At 43.7% G+C, this 19251-nt stretch overlaps 1 protein-coding gene across 1 annotated transcript in view; it reads left to right on the top strand.

The window, feature by feature from the left end:
• LOC143031137 (uncharacterized) overlaps nt 1-18865 on the top strand; it is a 36246-nt gene extending 17381 nt beyond the window's left edge. Inside the window, exons 6-9 of the mRNA XM_076194625.1 lie at nt 76-312; nt 8575-8760; nt 14663-14853; nt 17388-18865. Of these exons, the coding sequence (XP_076050740.1) occupies nt 76-312; nt 8575-8760; nt 14663-14853; nt 17388-17496 (723 nt within the window). The 3' untranslated portion in view covers nt 17497-18865. The remainder of the gene's footprint in view (nt 1-75; nt 313-8574; nt 8761-14662; nt 14854-17387) is intronic.
• The last annotated feature ends 386 nt before the right edge of the window (nt 18866-19251 follow it).

Below are 19251 nucleotides of genomic sequence, written 5' to 3'. Positions count from 1 at the left end.
TTGACATATAGAAAGTAAGTCGAGCCTTGTCACTAACACGTAACCAAGATTCTAACTTCCTTGTGTTATCTGCAGGTGAAGGTACGGGTAGCTTACCTACGGAATCCCTATAACGACGACCACTTTGACCTGAAAGACCCGAATCACATCGTTGGCAAAACCTTAGCCTCCCTTGCTCCGCTGATGGCGTCAAAACCGCTCCTGGCCACCTATTGCGAGGCACTTGGCTGGGCACTCTTTAGCAAGTGGGGCAATCTCCAAGGGTGTTTGGAACGGACTGTCAAAGACACGGAAAATTTAGATGCTGGAACGGTGAGTTGTGCACATTTTAGAGGCGAGCCAAAGGCCAGAAATCAAGGCCAAATGTAACTCAGTCTTGAGAACTCCAGAAATGAATAATAATCGATCGATTGAGTTAACTTTGGTACAGAGATACACTGACAATATACAATTTGAGTAAATAATGTGCATAGAGGTGCTAGGTGCCTAAATCCACTGAATGATGGTGTGTTTGCAGTGACCAGGAAGGGGAAGAGGTTGGGGCCATGTCAATTTTTGTTGTACAGGTGATGGAAGAGGTGTTTGTGAGAAGGAAGATGGATGTGTTAGCATTACATGAAAATAAGTTGAAAGGGAGGGGTGATGTCAGTGATGGGTCATAATAAATATGTTTGTTGTACAAATGACAGAAGAGGTGTTTGTGAGAAGGAAGATGGATGTGTTAGCATTACATGAAACTAAGTTGAAAGGGAGGGGTGATGGAAGAGGTGTTTGTGAGAAGGAAGATGGATGTGTTAGCATTACATGAAACTAAGTTGAAAGGGAGGGGTGATTTTGAAGTTGGATAGTATGAGAAGTATCAGTTGACACCTCTTCTTGTGAAGAAGTACAGGGAAAACAGGAAATTGATTAACCCCTTGAGTACCGGATGTGTGTTTTGTGACACCTGCGTGTCACGGCTGAGTGCACCCGCCAGGAACCGAGCGTGCTCCCTGTGACACGCACGTGTCACAGTTATAAGCTGTGTGTATTGAGGGCTCTCAAGGCCTCGGTTTCTGGATTAGTTCTACCCACGTGGTGGCAAGTGTCTGTGTTTACAAACATAAGGCTCCAGCCATTCGTGGGACGGTTTGAAACGTTTGTTTACATAAGGTTGGCGGGTCGGTAACGAAGGGGTTAATGGACACAGCTTGAAGATTTAGTATCATCCGTCTGTGTTCGTACATCCTTGGCTAATAGATGACACTTTAATTGCTGGTTCCTTGCCATGTTGTAAATATGATTAATGATGGATTTTCTATCGAAATCATGCCACAATATGGACAACATCCTCTAATCTTGTCCAAAGTTTGGCCATGCACCCCACAGGTGGGCAATATGATTTTCAAGAGGAGCAATTGTGGGCAACAATATTTTTTTTTTTTTTTTTTTTTTTTTTTTTTTCACACCCCTAGTTCGAGGATTGTTGCTGGCTACTGTGGGGTGGTGGGTCTCCAGTTGTTGAAATTTGAGGCAACACTTACCATCATGCTCGCTGGTTGAGTGGCACTCATAAGCAACATCCTCCTTTGTCTTTTTAAGTTTGTTTTCACAGGCATGATATTCTTCCGATTTTTTTTCTTTTCCTGATAACAATCTCAATTTTTTGTCATTAATTCCCGATTGTAATAAACGATCCTGTTAACAAAAAACTATTTTGTTGTGGTCAAATTATTTTTGGTTGGTGTGAAGTTTTGGGCAATTCGTGTGTCGGCTGTACCTGTGTGTAAGCGGTTTATTTTGTGCTGGCCTGGAAGTGATTCGTTTTGTGTAGCATTGCGTGGTGTGGTGCGCACATGTACGTATAGCAAGATGATGACTGGGGTAGATTTTATTTTGGCCAGATTATATCGATAGCAACATCAACAGAACGGCTTGCATGCCCAGGGATTCAGCCTAGGCCCATAGCCTCCTGATCCCCCACTGGGGGCTCTGCCCTCGGACACCCAGCCAATGTAGATTTTTTTTGGGCTACCCACTATCATGCCTGTTTTCAGTAAATTGCTGTGGCAGTGGTAGAATCTTAACAAAATTTGATTTTTTTTTTTTTTTTTTTTTTTTTTCTCCAGATTTTTTTTCTTTATTTAGTTTCCATTTTGGCAAAGAAGCGAAAGCTGATGGGAAATGTGCCGTAACTACTGAAGTAAAGAAGCTTACATAACAGATTTCCAATACTTGGATGTCAGTTTTGTAGTTGTTGATTCATTGATGTTTTATAACTTGAGGGAAAATGTTTTTATTTGTTCGGTCATTCGTAAACAGAAAAAATATATTAATAATTAATGAAGAAAATATATTAATAATTAATTAAGAAAAATATATTAATAATTAATGAAGCGGTCTTGCTGTGAATGTGCCGTGTCTTGCGACACTGCTTCTGACCCAGAGAGGGCAATGGACGGGATGCAGGGATGACCCGTTGTGATCCAGGAGGTGCCAAGATAAAAAGGGAGGATGGAGGGGAGTGGAGAGTATTGGGGATGGCATGGGTGGGAGTTGTTTTTATGCCTTTGGTTTTTTGGCTACCTCCTTTGTAAGGGGGAAAAAGCCTTTGGTATATGTACATACATACATATACCAAGGCTTTTTCCCTCTTACAAGGGAGGTAGCCAAAAATGAAAAGGCATAAAATCATTCCCACCCATTCCATCCCTGAATACACTCCACACCCCTCCAAAGGCATAAAATCATTCCCACCCATTCCATCCCTGAATACACTCCACACCCCTCCACCCTCCCTCTTATCTTAGCACCTCCCTGCACCTTGTCCATTGCCCTGGGTCAGAAGCAGTGTCACAAGACACAGCACATCCACAGCAAGGCTGCTTCATTAAATCGGCGACCCCCCCTCTCCATCCCCCCATGCATAAAAGGAGAAGACGGGGAGAAATCCCTTCGGGCTGCGTCAAATTTTGCTCACACATACTACCTCACCCCCCATCCCCCTGCCTATTCCACCTTATCCATCACAACATCATCCATATACAACCATTCTCCATTCACCCCTGTCTTCTGTCCTCTCCCATCCTTCCTCAACAGACATTCCCCTCTTCCCCAAAGCCCCCTTCACCCCATCTATCCATCTCATCCTAGGACGTCCCCTCATGTTCACTCCCTCCACATCTGCCTTCCATACCTCTTTTACTAGTCTTTCTTCACTCATTCTTTCCATGTGTCCAAACCATCCTAATACTCTTTCATCAACCCTATCTCCCAACTCCCTTTCCACCCCCGTTCTTCTCACCTCCTCATTTCTCCCTCCATCTAGCCTAGTAACCCCCATCATACTTCTCAGACACCTCATCTCAAACACATTCAAACTCCTTCTCTCTTCCTCTCTTATGTTCCATGTTTCTGCCCCATACAGTGCTGTTGGCACAATCACTCCTTCATACAGTCTCCTCTTAGCATCCATTCCCAAATGTCTATTCCTCATTACACTCTTCAGTCCACCAAGGCATTTACTCGCTTCTCTCAATCTACATTCTACCTCCACCTCCACTCCACCTTTTCCTGCCACATTTGCACCTAAGTATCTAAAACTATCCACTTCCTCCAGTCGCTCTCCCTTAATGCTCACTTCTAGTCTACTGCCACTTTCACCCCTTGTACATCTCATCACCTTACTTTTACCCAAATTTATCTTTAGCTTTCTTCTATCACATACTCTCCCAAACTCTGTCACCAACTTCCTCAGTCCCTCCTCCAATCCTGCCACAAGCACAGTGTCGTCAGCAAATAACAGCTGGCTCACCTCCCACTTTTCTCCATTTACATGGGAAAAGGGGACAAGTGTGAATGTAGTAGTTTCAGAGGGATTAGCTTGTTAAGTGTAGTTGTTGTTGTTGTCGTTCCCTAGACTGTCTGTCCGAGCAGTCCCGTCTCCCCAAGGAATGCCATAGCCGAAACTGGGTTTTCCCACAAATCCTTTATAGAGCATATGTTGTGTTGTTTGCGTTCATGATTGTGTATAATGCAGTCTTCCACTATGTGTTGTATGGTATGGGGTGAAGTGTTACATCCTGGGCAGCTGTTCACAATGCGGTCATCCAGCCTCTTCTGGTAGCTTAGAAGTGCTGGGTGGTGACCGCACCGCAGTCTGGCCAAGTGGACTCTGTCCTTTCGTGGGAGAGAGGATTCAGAAGGGTGGATATCAGGGGGTCTGGCATGCAGCAGTGTGTTGTCTTTCAGTGTGTTAATGGAGCGGTGTGTGATATGATTATGAATATGTTTCCAGAGGCTGGTATTTGGTGGTTGTGGAGGAAGAGAAGAGAGTATCTGTGCGTGATAAAGGTCTTTGGGTGTTGTTTTAATGTTTCTTGGTGTGTGTGGGTGTTCTGCTATGTAGTGTAGTGGGTGTAATGTGTTTGTGGTGGCTGCGGCAAGTGTTTGTGTGCCTCTCATGTCGAGGTGGTCCTTGACTTTGAGGACTTTTGTTTCATGGTGTAAATGGTCTGTAGGTGTTGTATTTGTGCAGCCTGTAATTGTTTTTAGGGCTTTGTTTTGTATGATTTGAAGGGTGTTGTGGTGTGTCTCACTGAGATTAAGAGCCCATGCAGGACTCGCATAATTCAACACTGAGCGTATGCATTGTTTGTATATTGTTATATTAGTTTCTTTGTTTTGTCCAAATGTTGTTCCAGTGATTGACTTAAGTGTGTTAAGTCTGGGTGTGCATTTGTTTTTTATGTTTGTGATGTGTTGTTTGAAAGACATGGATGTATCGTATGTTACACCAAGAATTTTCGGTGTGTTTGTGTGTGGTATTAGAATGTTGTTGATGTAGAGATGAGGTATGTATTTGTGTTCTTTTGTCCAGTTGGTGAGAAGTGTTGCTGTAGATTTGGTTGGAGCTATTTTGAGTCTGTGATGAACCATGTGTTGAGTGTGTCAAGGTATGGCTGGATTATTTCTGCAGCTTTGTCTGTGTTACGATGTGTGCATGTGATTGTTATGTCGTCTGCGTAGGAAGAGATTTGTATTTCTGAGGTGTCTGGCGTGGGTAAGTCATGCATGTATAGATTAAATAGTGTGGGGGATAGAACTGAGCCCTGTGGTACTCCGTTCTTAATGTTTCTGATGTGCGATGATTGGCCATTATATGACACGTAAGCATTCCTACCTGCCAGATAATTGGCCAGCCATCTTTTGGTGTTATTGTGCATGTCTGTGTTATATATTTTATTTGTTAGGTTGTGGCGGGGGATAGCATCAAAAGCTTTACTAATATCTAATGTTATAAGAAGTGTTCTTTGGTGGGGCCTATCTGAATTGATGCCATCTAAAATTCTTTGTGTGAGGTTTGTCAGAAGAGTGTTTGTGGAGTGTAGTGGCCTAAAACCGTGTTGTGAGTCAGCAAGGGGAATATGTGGTGTGACAAGTTTAAGTATTAGGCGTTCAATGACTTTAGAGGGGGTGCAGAGAAGTGTGATTGGACGGTGCGATGTTGGGATTGTTGGGTCTTTGTTCGGTTTTGGAATGGTGATTATTTTACCATGCTTCCAGATGTCGGGTATAGTGTTGTGTGAATAGCTGTAGTTTGCAATGTTTGTGAGTGCGTGTATACCTTGTGGTCCAATGTGTTTTAGGTGGATGTTGCTTATGTTATCAGGGCCACAGGCAGATGAGTGCTTGAGACTATGTATTATGAGTTTTGTCTGACTGTCTATGAAGGGTATATAGTCTGAGTCTGTGGGAAAGTCTTTCTTACGTCGAATGGTGCGTCGGTCGTCAGGGTGAGAAGTGAGATGGCTTGTCTGTGCAAAATGACGTATGAGTTCGTTTGCTTGTTGTCTGTTTGAGGGTAGATTAGCTGTTGTTGTGATTATTGCTGCGTGAGAGCGTGTAGTGTTACTGTTGGATAGTGTAATGCTGTTGAGTGTCTTGTACAATTTGCTGGTGTTTGTTTTGTGATCAAGTGTATTGATTTAGTTTTGCCAATTTTGTGTTTTTTGTTCATGTATTTTATTGGCAATCACAGTGTTTAGTGTTTGTATTTGGTCTGCTATGTTTTGAGGGATAGGTGTGGGGGTACCGTGTCTAAGTGTGTCACGTTGTCTGATGAGGCTTTGGATTTCTGGTGTGAAGTTGGGGTTGTGTGATTTTCTGTTGCCTCTAGGGATGTATCTCTTGTCTGCATTTTGTATGATTGTATTAAAAGTGTGCACAGCATTGTTTATGTTTGTGATTGGTGTACTGTTAAGTGTTTCAAAATGTTGTTCTGTCTCTTCAGTAAAAGCTTCCCAGTTAGCTCTCTTGTAATTGGTGTAAGTGTGTCTGTGGCCGACTGGGGTGCATCTTGTTTTGGTGGTGATGATGATTGGAAGGTGGTCAGAGCCAAGGGTTCCGACCACTCTCCATGATGTTGTTGGGGTTAGGCAGGGGGAGCAGAAGGTGATATCAGGAGAGGAGGGAGTGTAGAGGGCTTGGTGTGGGATATGTGTATGATTATGTGTGTTGTTCATGATAGTCAATGTGTCAAACTGAGTCTGTATATCAAGCCCTCTGTCTGTGTCAGGGTTGTCGACATACCAGGCAGACGACTTGGCGTTGAAGTCACCACCCATGATCAGGTTGGGGATTGAGGCTAGTTGGCTAAAATGAGGCCTGAAGGTGTCTGGAACTGTGGGGGATGATTGGGGGGGAATGTACATGTTAACTATTGTCAGTGTTGATTTGTTGCCTGTGCGGATTCGAATGGATTGGATTTCTGTTGTGTTATCTGTGGTAGGGAGGAGAATTTTGGTTGTGGCACTTGTGTCCACAAAACAGATGGAGTGGTGGATCAGGGTGATGAGTCCACCGCCATAGCCGTCAGTCCGGTCTTGTCTGATGGTGGTGTAATTATGAAATGATGGTGTTTTTTATGTGAGTGTCTTAGTTTTGTTTCTTGTAAAATCGCAATGTGTATGTTGTGTTGTTTAAGAAAGTGTTCAAGTTCATGTTTTTTCGTGTTAATACCGTCAATGTTGTGTTGTAATATGTTGATGTTGTGTGTTTTGTATGTGTTGTATGTTGCCATTTGGGGTTGAGGTTGGGGTGGTAGTGGGGAAGGTGTAGGATCTGGGTCAGAGTGGGGGAAAGGAGAGATCGGGGACAAAGGAAGGGGAGTACTAATCGGGGGTAAGGGCAGAGGGAAATTGTGAGTGGGTGAGGGTGCTGGCTGTGGTTGGGGAGGTGGGAGTGGAGTTACTGGAGGGCAGGTAGAACATGTCCAAGTGTTTGTGTATTGGTTTGTGTCAGCAAGTGTTGTACAAGTGAGGTGGGCCCAGTTTTTGCACATATTGCACTGAACTGAGCCCTTTGTCTGTCTGCTCAAAGTAATGGGTTTAGAGCATGTTGGGCATGTGTATTTTGTGGTGGGCCCAGGATTGCTCTCTACATCTCCAGCTAAAAGTAGAAGAAGAGGAGTGATCGCCGGAAAATCACCCCTCGGTGCAGAAAAAACGTAATATTGCATGTTGGGAAAAAGGATTGTGGTACTCCCCAAGGTAGGCGTAGCTCCTCTTGGGGATTGGTGCCACCTGCGTACAGCCGGTAGCCAGGGGTAGATTCTGCCGTTTGGCCCCCAACTCTTGGGGTTGGGGGGTGGTCCCACGACGTAGACGCTGCAGCTCCAGGACCTGTTAAGTATAGTTGGGAAGGCTTATGGGAAGATCTTGATTGAGAGGATTAGGAGAGGAACAGAGGGAGTAATTGGTGAGGAACAGTGTGGATTTAGGACGGGTAGAGGTTGTGTAGATCAGATCTTTGTGGTAAGACAAATATGTGAGAAAGCTATAGGAAAGGGGAAGGATGTCTTTTGGGCTTTTATGGATCTGGAAAAGGCTTACGATAGGGTAGACAGTAAGGCACTGTGGGAGGTTATGCAGATATATGGGATAGGAGGAAAGCTTCTGGGAGCTGTCAAGAGTTTTTATGAGAGTAGTAGAGCTTGTGTCAGGATTAGAAATGGAGAGAGTGAGTGGTTTGAGGTGAAGGTGGGACTTCATCAAGGATGCGTTATGTCACCCTGGCTGTTCAACTTATACATGGATGGGGTAGTGCGAGAGGTAAATGCAAGGGTAGTGGGTCAGGGATTGGAGATGGTTAAAGAAAATGGAGAAAACCTTACCTAACAGATTTCCAATACTTGGATGTCAGTTTTGTAGTTGTTGATTCATTGATGTTTTGTAACTTGAGGGAAAATGTTTTTACTTGTTCGGTCATTCGTAAACAGTTGTACCAACCAACCGCAAGAAAAATATATTAATAATTAATGAAGTGGCCTTACTGTGGATGTGCTGTGTCTTTCGGGACTTCTTCTGACCCAGGGCAATGGTTGGAATGCAGGGATGACCCGTTGTCATCCAGGAGGTGCCAAGATAAGAGGGAGGGAGGAGGGTGGAGGGGAGTGGATTGCATTGGGGATGGAATGGGTGGGAGTGGTTTTTATGCCTTTGTTTTTTGGCTACCTCCCTTGTAAGGGGGAAAAGAGCCTTTGGTATATGTACAAGAAAGATATATTAATAATTATTTTTACCTTCAAAAAAACAGGCCGAGCGAATCAAGACACTGGTATCGAGTGCGGAAGGAGACGACGATATAAGGGAGGAAGTGTTGTCACTCCTGTCTCGGCTTGAGGCCACTGGACGAGTGAAACAGATGGACCTGCGGAGTTTGGTAGATGAAGAGGTTGCGAAGGCCAGGGCGGCATGCGAGGACGCAGGTATAAAAGAACAGGTGCGTTGGTTTCTTGGCTGCGTTTCTTTGGATACGATTATAGCCTGCATGCCATTTATTTAATTTCTATTATTATTTTTTTATGTATTATTATTATTCCCATTCCTAATTATTATTATTATGAAGTGGCCTTGCTGTGGATGTGCTGTGTTTTGTGACACTGCTCCTGACCCAGAACAGTGGGCAAGATGCAGGGATGACCAGTCATCCAGAAGGAGCCAAGATAAGAGGGAGGTGGGTGAATGGGAGTGGAGTATGTGGGGATGGAATGGGTGGGAGTGTTTTTTTTTTTTTTTTTTTTTTTTTTTTTTTTTTTTTTTTTTTTTTTGCTACCTCCCTTGTAAGGGGGGAAAAGCCTTTGGTGTATATATATGTATAATATTGTTATTATTGTTCCCATTTCTAATTATTCTTATAATTTTATTTATCTTTATTTTCTTTCTGTTTATGATGGCACTGTTACTAATTGGAGAAGAAAAATATAAAAAAATTATTTTATTCATTTTTATTTTTCCCCCAAGTTCAGAAAGAGTGGTTTCGTTTTAAATCTTTATTTACCCAACAAACAATACCAACAAAAGCACTTTTGGTAACAGAACAATTAAGTATTTATAGGGTGGATGAAAGAGTATTAGGATGGTTTGGACACATGGAAAGAATGAGTGAAGAAAGACTAGTAAAGGAGGTATGGAAGGCAGATGTGGATGGAGTGAACATGAGGGGACGTCCTAGGATGAGATGGATGGATGGGGTGAAGGGGGCTTTGGGGAAGAGGGGAATGTCTGTTGAGGAAGGACGGGAGAGGACAGAAGACAGGGGTGAATGGAGAATGGTTGTATATGGAAAATGTTGTGATGCATGAGGTGGATTGGACGGGGGAATGGGGGTGAGGTAGTGTGTGTGAGCAAAATTTGATGCAGCCCGAAGAGATTTCTCCCTGTCCTCTCCTTTATATGGGGGGACGGAGAGGGGGGGTCGCTGATTTAATGAAGCGGCCTTGCTGTGGATGTGCTGTGTCCTGCGACACTGCTTCTGACCCAGGGCAGTGGACAGGGTGCAGGGATGACCCGTCATCTAGGAGGTGCTAAGATGGGAGGGAGGGTGGAGGGGTGTGGAGTGTTTTCGGGGATGAAATGGGTGGGAATGTTTTTGTGCCTTGTCCTTTTTGGCTTCCCCCCCGGTAAGGGGGAAAAAAGCCTTGGTATATGTATGTATGTATGTATGTAAAACCAGAAGACAAGAAAATCACGTGAGACAATCCTTAACCAACACTTAGTTTACGTATCCGGAGGTGCAAACTTGAGGGGCTGGCACCTGGTTCCTAGTCTAGCCTAAAGATCTTCCTCCGACTTCACACAGCTGCTCCCGTTCTCGTCGCTCTCCGCCAGCAACATACAAAGAGCCCCGTAACCATTACAGTACGGAAAACTGTCCAAAAATCTTGTAGCGATGAAGAGAAAGAAGTTTTGGCGAGTTCGTCTCCTTTATTGTAAGGTACGAGTGAACTGACATGCGGCGGGAGCTGATACATGTACCATGTGGGTAGTCACCTGTGGTGCATAATTACATAATTGCACTGGGTTAGGTTAGGTTGGATCAAGCAGGGTTGCACTGTCCAAGAGCATCAGGTCATGGGCGACATGACACGCATTCTATGCCACGTGGTTATCGTGGTGTGTACAATCTTAACCTCTTCAGTACGGGTCAGTTTCTCACATGCAGCATTGGCTGCCATATGTACGATTCATCACACTACTCACATCGTAAAATATAAAGTTGCTGCCGAATTACTCGTTCTCTTTTACTCATAGTAATAATAAACACGGAAAACGTGATCAAACCAGTTCACAGAATCTTGCGGTAACTGATGTACAACTACAAAAAATATTTATATATAATTGAGATGCCAACACCGACAACCTTGTGTACCCACTTGTGCCTCATAATGCCTACTTAGGTGTCATCGTACCGAAGCGGTTAACATGTGCTATAGGGGATTTGCTGGAAAACCCCGCTCCAGCCATAATGTTCCTCGAGGAAGTGCGACCGTTTGGTTAGACACGGGAACAACAGCAGTAACGATCCAAAATTTCTTTCCAGAGAGATCCATAGGAACTCTGTGAAACTCGTTAGGAAGTCGTTGTTGTTCCCTAGACTGTCTGAGCAGTCCCATCTCCCTAAGGAATGCCACGGCTGAAACGGGGGATTTCCCACAAATCCTTTATGGAGTGTATGTTGTCTTTATATGGGGGGGACGGAGAGGGGGGGTCGCCGATTTAATGAAGCGGCCTTGCTGTGGATGTGCTGTGTCTTGCGACACTGCTTCTGACCCAGGGCAGTGGACAGGGTGCAGGGATGACCCGTCATCTAGGAGGTGCTAAGATGGGAGGGGTGTGGAGTGTTTTCGGGGATGGAATGGGTGGGAATGATTTTATGCCTTGTCCTTTTTGGCTACCTCCCTGGTAAGGGGGAAAAAGCCTTGGTATATGTATGTATGTAGTGTATGTTGTGCTGTTTGCGTGCATGATTGTGTGTAATGCAGTCTTCCATGACGTGTTGCATCCTGGGCAACATGTCCAAATGTTTGTGTATTCGTTTGTGTTTGCAAGTGTTGTGCAAGTGGAGTGGGCCCAGTTTTTGCAGCCAATACCCCATCTAGGCATAAGAGGGTGAATGAGTGGGAGTGGTTTTTATGCCTTTTTCTTTTTGCCTATCCCCTGTGTAAGGGGGAAAAAGCCTTTGGTATGTGTTGTATATGTATGTATGCCTGAATAGAATCACCAACGATGACGATGTCAATCAAATAATTCAGACAGTTGTCCCCAGACTTGTATGTTAGCAAGCCCATACTTCTACCAACCACGCTACTGAGGCTATAAAATTCTTCAACCCCAGGGTTAATCTACACCCGCAGGATTTGGGTCGACTGCTAATTATCGTCCTAATCTCAATTTTACGAAGAACCAAGCCCACTTGTACCTAGTGGTGAAGCTGGTATGTAACCTTGATAGACTTTCGTCGTTGAAATACCTGAATAGAATCGCCAATGACGATGATGTCAGTCAAATAATTCAGAGAGTTCTCCCGCAGGATTTGAGTCGACTGCTAAATGCCATCCTAATCTCAATTTTACAAAAAACCAAGCCCACCTATAGGTAGTGGTGAAGCAGGTCGGTAGAATCATAGACTTGTTAACCCATTAAACTCCGATGACAAGATGTCTTGTCATTTGGTCAAATAAAAAAAAAAATCATAAAACACCAAAATGTTTGATCAAACGCCAGAAAAATATGACGTCAGTCCTAGGAGGACTGACGTCATATTTTTCTGGTGTTTGATCAAACATTTTGGTGTTTTATGATTTTTTGTTTTATTTGACCAAATGACAAGACATCTTGTCATCGGAGTTTAATGGGTTAACATACAAGTCCAGGGTTCGAGTCTGGTGTCAGTTGTCAGAATTATTTGATTTGATGTATGTATTCATTGAACTGAACCCTTTGTCTGTCTGCTCAAAGTGACGGGTTTGGAGCATGTTTGGTAAGTGTATGTTGTGGCGGGTCCAAGATTGCTCTCTACGTCATCGTCATGAAGTTCAATGGCTGAGCGGGTCACAAAGGATTGCAAAGGCGAAGCATACCGACAGGAGACCTTTTGGTCCATATCTAGGTCGGATGCGAAAAAAAAATCATAATATGAATTGATAAATAAAAACTATGATAATGCAGAGAGGGTTGAGGGGATGGCGGTTCGAACCCTGCCACTGGCGAAGTTGGAAAAAGGACACGGTTTGTTAAATTCCACGCTACAAAGTCCTCTGCAAGGGCCACTGCCCTAGCTGCCCAACAGGGAGGAATTTGCGAGGTTAGACCATATCGTCATTATCGAAACTCGAGGCAGTGCTTCACAAAGGATTACAAAGGCGGAGCATGCCAACAGGAGACCTTTTGGTCTATAACTAGGTCAGATGTGAAAAAAAATATAATAATGATAAATAAATAAAAATTATAATAATATGAAAAATAAAGTAGTAAACAAACAGGTAAATAGTAAATAATAATGAATTGACAGATGAATAATACATACATACTTACATATACCAAGGCTTTTTCCCCCTTACTAGGGAGGTAGCCAAAAAGGAAAAGGCATAAAATCATTCCCACCCATTCCATCCCCGAAAACACTCCACACCCCTCCACCCTCCCTCCCATCTTAGCACCTCCTAGATGACGGGTCATCCCTGCACCCTGTCCACTGCCCTGGGTCAGAAGCAGTGTCGCAAGACACAGCACATCCACAGCAAGGCCGCTTCATTAAATTGGCGACCCCCCCTCTCCGTCCCCCCATATAAAGGAGAGGACGGGGAGAAATCCCTTCGGGCTGCGTCAAAATTTTGCTCACACACACTACCTCACCCCCCATTCCACCTCATGCATCACAACATCTTCCATATACAACCATTCTCCATTCACCCCTGTCTTCTGTCCTCTCCCGTCCTTCCTCAACAGACATTCCCCTCTTCCCCAAAGCCCCCTTCACCCCATCCATCCATCTCATCCTAGGATGTCCCCTCATGTTCACTCCCTCCACATCTGCCTTCCATACCTCCTTTACTAGTCTTTCTTCACTCATTCTTTCCATGTGTCCAAACCATCCTAAAACTCTTTCAGATGAATAATAATAAATGAAAATCAAGCAAATAATGAAAACAGACAAATAATATCAAATAAATGGCTGTCATTGCATTGTTGTTACGATTTCAGTACGGGCATTGGTTATACTCGGCAATGTGTTCTAAAGACCCACAAACAAGAGCTGCATATCATTCGTCTTTATTAGAGTAAAATTGCTACTCGTAAAGGAGAAAAGACATTTTGGTGTGTATGGATGATATTTTGATGCAGCCCAAAGGGATTTCTCCCCGTCTTCTTTATTTTATTTTATTTATGTTATTTTTATTTATTTATGTCTGTGTATGGATGATATTTTGATGCAGCCCAAAGGGATTTCTCCCCATCTTCTTTATTTTATTTATGTTATTTTAGTTTTACTTTATTTTATTTATTTATCCAGGAGGTGCTCAGATGAGAGGGAGGGTGGGAGGGGTGTGGAGTGTATTTAGGGATGAAATGGGTGGGAGTGTTTTTATGCCTTTCCCTTTTTGGCTACCTCCCTTGGAAGGGGGAAAAAGCCTTGGTATATGTATGTATGTATTTATTTTTTTTTTTTTTGCTGTGGATATGGTGTGTCGTGCAACACTGCTTCTGACCCAGGGCAGTGGACAGGATGCAGGGATGACCCGTCATCCAGGAGGTGCCAAGATAGGAGGGTGGAGGGGAGTAGAGTATGTAGGGGATGGAATGGGTGGGAGTGGTTTCTATTCCTTTTCTTTTTGGCTACCCCCCCTGTGTAAGGGGGAAAAAAGCCTTTGGTATATTTATGTATGTATGTATTTTATTTATTTTTTATTATTATTATTTTCATTTTAATGAGGTGAAGGGAGGAGGGGTTACCATGTTAATAAAGCAGCCCTGCTGTGGATGTACACTCAACCCTCAATTTAGCGGACCTCGAATTTGCGTCAGAAGCAGTGTCACAAGACACAGCACATCCACAGCAAGGCTGCTTCATTAAATCGGCGACCCCCCCCTCTCCGTCCCCCCATGCATCCGACCTAGATACGGAACAAAAGGTCTCCTGTCGGCATGCTCTGCCTTTGTAATCCTTTGTAGGTACGTCCCTTTGACAAGGCTACCTTCCTCACACTGGGGAAGAAGCCCTTGGGAGCCTGTCGGCATGCTCTGCCTTTGTAATCCTTTGTAGGTACATCCCTTTGACAGGGCTACCCCCCTCACACTGGGGAAGAAGCCCTTGGGAGCTTTAGATTTTTCCCATTTTACAGATTTCTGTCCTAGGAATGTGGGAGAAGAAACGAGAGGAAGAACTGGAGAACCAGCTGAAGGAGTTCGAGAAGGAACGGCTACTGGAGGAGATCGAGGCCAAGAAGAAGGATCTTGCCACCAAGGAGGAGGTCATCTTCTTCTTCGACAACAAGGACAAGCTCGTCATGCTCCTGCCGGAGAAGAAGCGAAGGTATGTATCGCAAGTCCAAACGGTCCCCAGGGGTTCCTCCGCAGTGGGATTTCTCAATCAAGGGTTTCTAGCGGATTATAGAGGCCACGCAGACCATCCGAGGGGTCTGCAAGGTCTTGGCTAGATGTGTAAGAGTTCTTGCTTTGTAAAGAGTATTCTTATGTAGAGTGAACAATATTGTTTAACCACTTCAGTACGAGTCAAATTCTTGCGCACGGCATTGGATGTCATATGTACGATGCACCACACTACTCACATTATAAAATATGAAGGTCACTGCAGTATTACTCATTCTCCTTTAGTAATAATAAACAGAGAAAATGTGATCAAACCAGTTCACAGAATCCGGGGTAACTTGTGCAAAGCTACAAAAATATATAATTAAGACGCTGATGCCAGCGTCCTCATGTACCCACTCTTGCATCATAGTACTGAAGAAGTGGTTAAATGTGAAAGTCAGGGAGTTGATGGCCAATCTGATGGCCATTACTGGTCGGCCTTGGGTCTTCTGTAGAAGAGATCTGGGTAGATGGATTGATTGATTTGACTGATCTGGGCAGATTGATTGATTTGACCGATCTGGGCAGATTGATTGATTTGACTGATCTGGGTGGATGGATTGATTGGACCGATCTGGGCAGATGGATTGATTGATTGATTTGACTGATCTGGGTGGATGGATTGATTGATTGACTTGACTGATCTGGGAAGATGGATTGATTGATTGACTTGACCGATTTGGGTGGATGGATTGATTGATTGATTTGACTGATCTGGGCAGATGGATTGATTGACTTGACCAATCTGGGCAGATGGATTGATTGGTCGATTTGACTGATAGGCTGCAAGACTGGTGGCCGTAAGCTGTTTTCTAGGATATTCGGGATAATGAAATAATTAATATATACATATACCAAAGGCTCTTTCCCCTTTACAAGAGAGGTAGCCAAAAAACAAAGGCATAGAAACCACTTCCACCCATTCCATCCCCTACATACTCCACTCCCATCTACCCTCTTCCCTCCCTCTTATCTTGGCACCTCCTGGATGACAGGTCATCTCTGTATTTTGTCCACTGCCCTGGGTCAGAAGCAGTGTTGCAAGACACAGCACATCCACAGCAAGGCCGCTTCATTAAATCTGCGACCCCCCTCTCTGCCCCTCATGCAGAAAAGAAGATGGGGAGAAATCCCTTTGGGCTGCATCAGTTTATTTTCCACACCCACTCCCCTCCATGCATCACAGCATCATCCATACACAACCCTTCTCCATTCACCCCTATTATCTGTCCTCTCCCGTCTTTCCTCAACAGACATTCCCCTCTTTCCCAATACCCCTTCCACCTTATCCATGATTAATAGTGATTAAAAAAATATTCCTGTCGTGATACAATTTTTTTTAAAGTTTCCAAGCACAGCATCATCCATGCACAACCGCTCTCCATTCACCCCCATCCCACCTCTGTCCTCTCCCATCCTCCCTCAACAGGCATTCCCCTCTCTCCCAATGCCCCTTCCACCCTATCCATGATTAATAATAATAATAAAGAAAATATTACTGTCATGGTACAAGATTTTTTTTTAAATTTCCAATCACAGCATCATCATACACAACCACTATCCATTCACCTCTGTCCTCTCCCATCCTCCCTCAGCAGGCATTCCCCTCTCTCCCAATGCCCCTTCCACCCTATCCATGATTAATAATATATATATATATATATATATATATATATGATATTAATAATACACACCAAAGGCTTTTTTCCCCCTTACATGGGGGGTAGCCAAAAAGAAAATGGCATAGAAATCACTCCCACCCATTTCATTTCCCATATATTCCACTCCCCTCCACCCTTCTCCCTCCCTCCTATCTTGGCACCTCCTGGATCAGGTCATCCCTGCACCTTGTCCACTGCCCTGGGTCAGAAGCAGTGTCGCAAGACACAGCACATCCACAGCAAGGCCGCTTCATAAATTCGGCGACCCCCCTCTCCGTCCCCTCATACAGGAAAGGAGAAGACGGGGAGAAATCCCTTCGGGCTGCGTCAAATTTTTTCTCATACATACTTCCTCACCCCCCATCCCCCACCCACTCCCCCTCATGCATCACAGCCTCATCTATACACAACCCTTCTCCATTCACCCGTCTTCTGTCCTCTCCCGTCCTTCCTCTACAGACATTCTTTTCTTTTGTAAAGCCCCTTTCACCCCATCCATCCATCCCATCCTAGGACACCCCCTCATATTCACTCTTTCCACCTCCGCCTTCCACACTTCTTTTACTAATCTTTCTTCATTCATTCTTTCCATGTGTCCAAACCATCCTAATACTCTTTCATCAACCTTATCTCCCAGCTCCCTTTCCACCCCTATTCCTCACCTCATTTCTCACTCTATCTAGCCTAGTAACCCCTATCATACTTCTCAGACATTTCATCTCAAACACATTCAAACTCCTTCTCTCTTCCTCTCAATAATAATAATAGAAAAATATTCCTGTTGTGATACAAGATTTTTTTTATTTTCCAACAGGTACTACCCGAAGAGAAAGTCACTCATCTACGGCAAGAAGCAGCCCAGGAAAGTGGAGGAAGGCTACGTTCCTCCTGAGATCAGTAAAGGATTCACACAGAGGAGCTGAAGACCGACAAAAACATTCCTGTTCGCAGTGACACAATGTTCCTGAAGAAACGGAGGACACGTACGACTTGGAACGACGTTTTGACGAAGGGAAGGGGACGAAGAATATTTGATAATATGGAAGGAAAAGGGATGCAGTGATGATGTTGAAGAGTTGTAGTGGACGTGCGTGAGAAGCGAAACGGAGAACCTGTGCGGGTAATGGACCATTTCTGGGTGTCGTAGAACGGAATAGAATATTCAGGTGGCCGGCAGGATGAAATGGTTTGGGCCAAATGTAGAGGTAGAGTCTGAAAATGGTTTGTAGAAATTGAGTCTGAAAAAGATTATGTAGAAATCAAGTGTGAATACTTTTCATAGAAACTGAGTCAGAAAATAGTTTGTAGAAATTGGGTCTGGTATTTGTAGAAATCAATTCTGAAAATGGTTTGTAGAAATAAAGTCTGATAATACTTTGTAGAAATCAAATGAAAATAGTTTATAGAAATCGAATCAGAAAATAGTTTGCAAAAATCGGGTGTGAAAATAGTTTGTAAAAATCAAGTCTGACAGTAATTCGTAGAAATCTGTTCTGGAATAATTTTGTGGAAATCGAGTCTGAAAATACTTTGCCGAAATTTAGTCTGATTTGGGACGTCTCTCCGTAACCACCATTTTCTTTTTGCCATTGGTGCAGGCTGTAATACGACGGCAGAAAAGCAGGGCAAAAAATGGAATAAGATTTATACCAAGGAACACATGTTCTAGATTCTTCTTCAAGTCTTCAAGTAAGCTATAAATAGATTTGTCAGTCAACTCTGTGAGAGAATGGAAACTTGATCATATTTACAACTACGTTTTCTTCTAGATTCCTCTTCAAGTCCTCAAGTAAGCTATAGATAGATTTGTCAGAGTTGATTGTGTGAGGATGGAAACTTTATCAAATGTTATGTCACTTGTTGAAGCTTTCTCAAGTACACAGATGCAAAATAACATACCTGTATAAAGGTCCCATGGATTCTTGGTGTTGATACAGGATGATTTAAAATGGCAATAGTCATCAGAATAGGTTCCAGTAGGGTATGATAACAACATAATGAAGGAGACTGCAAGAGACCATAAGGCCTACACTAGGCAGTTCCATATCAATCACCACCTGTCATCCATAAAGTTGTCTAACCGTTTCTTAAAACAACCAATAGTATCAGTACTTGCTAACTACATGGTTACTAAGTCTATTCCATTTGTCGACCACCCAATTAGTAAACCAGTTCTTGCCTATTTCCTTCTTAAATCTAAATTTGTCCAGTTTAAACCCATTACTGCGAGTCCTGGCATGGTGTCCTAATATGCTGACCTTGCTTGCATCACCCTTGTAGGGGGAGCAGAGGAGGCACAGAGATGAAGGAAGTCGTGACGGATCTTTGGTCAGGCCCTGCTAAGGCCAATCCAAACTCATACCCCCATATACGGCTCAACCGTTGAGCCGTATATGGGGGTATGAGTTTGGACTGGCCTTAGCAGGGCCTGACCAAAGATCCGTCACGACTTCCTTCATCCCTGTTCCTCCTCTGCTCCCCCTACAAGGGTGATGCAAGCAAGGTCAGCATATTAACCCATTAAACTCCGATGACAAGATGTCTTGTCATTTGGTCAAATAAAACAAAAAATCATAATAAAACAACAAAATGTTTGATGATCAAACAGCACCAGAAAAATATGACGTCATCAGTCCTCCTCCTCGAGGAGGAGGAGGACTGATGACGTCATATTTTTC

Source organism: Oratosquilla oratoria, chromosome 12 (assembly GCF_046742065.1).
Source record: "Oratosquilla oratoria isolate Oo_2021 chromosome 12, ASM4674206v1, whole genome shotgun sequence".
In the NCBI taxonomy this organism is placed as follows: domain Eukaryota; kingdom Metazoa; phylum Arthropoda; class Malacostraca; order Stomatopoda; family Squillidae; genus Oratosquilla; species Oratosquilla oratoria.
The sequence above is the reverse complement of the archived record's forward strand: the minus strand, read 5'-3'. Positions and strand labels throughout refer to the sequence as shown.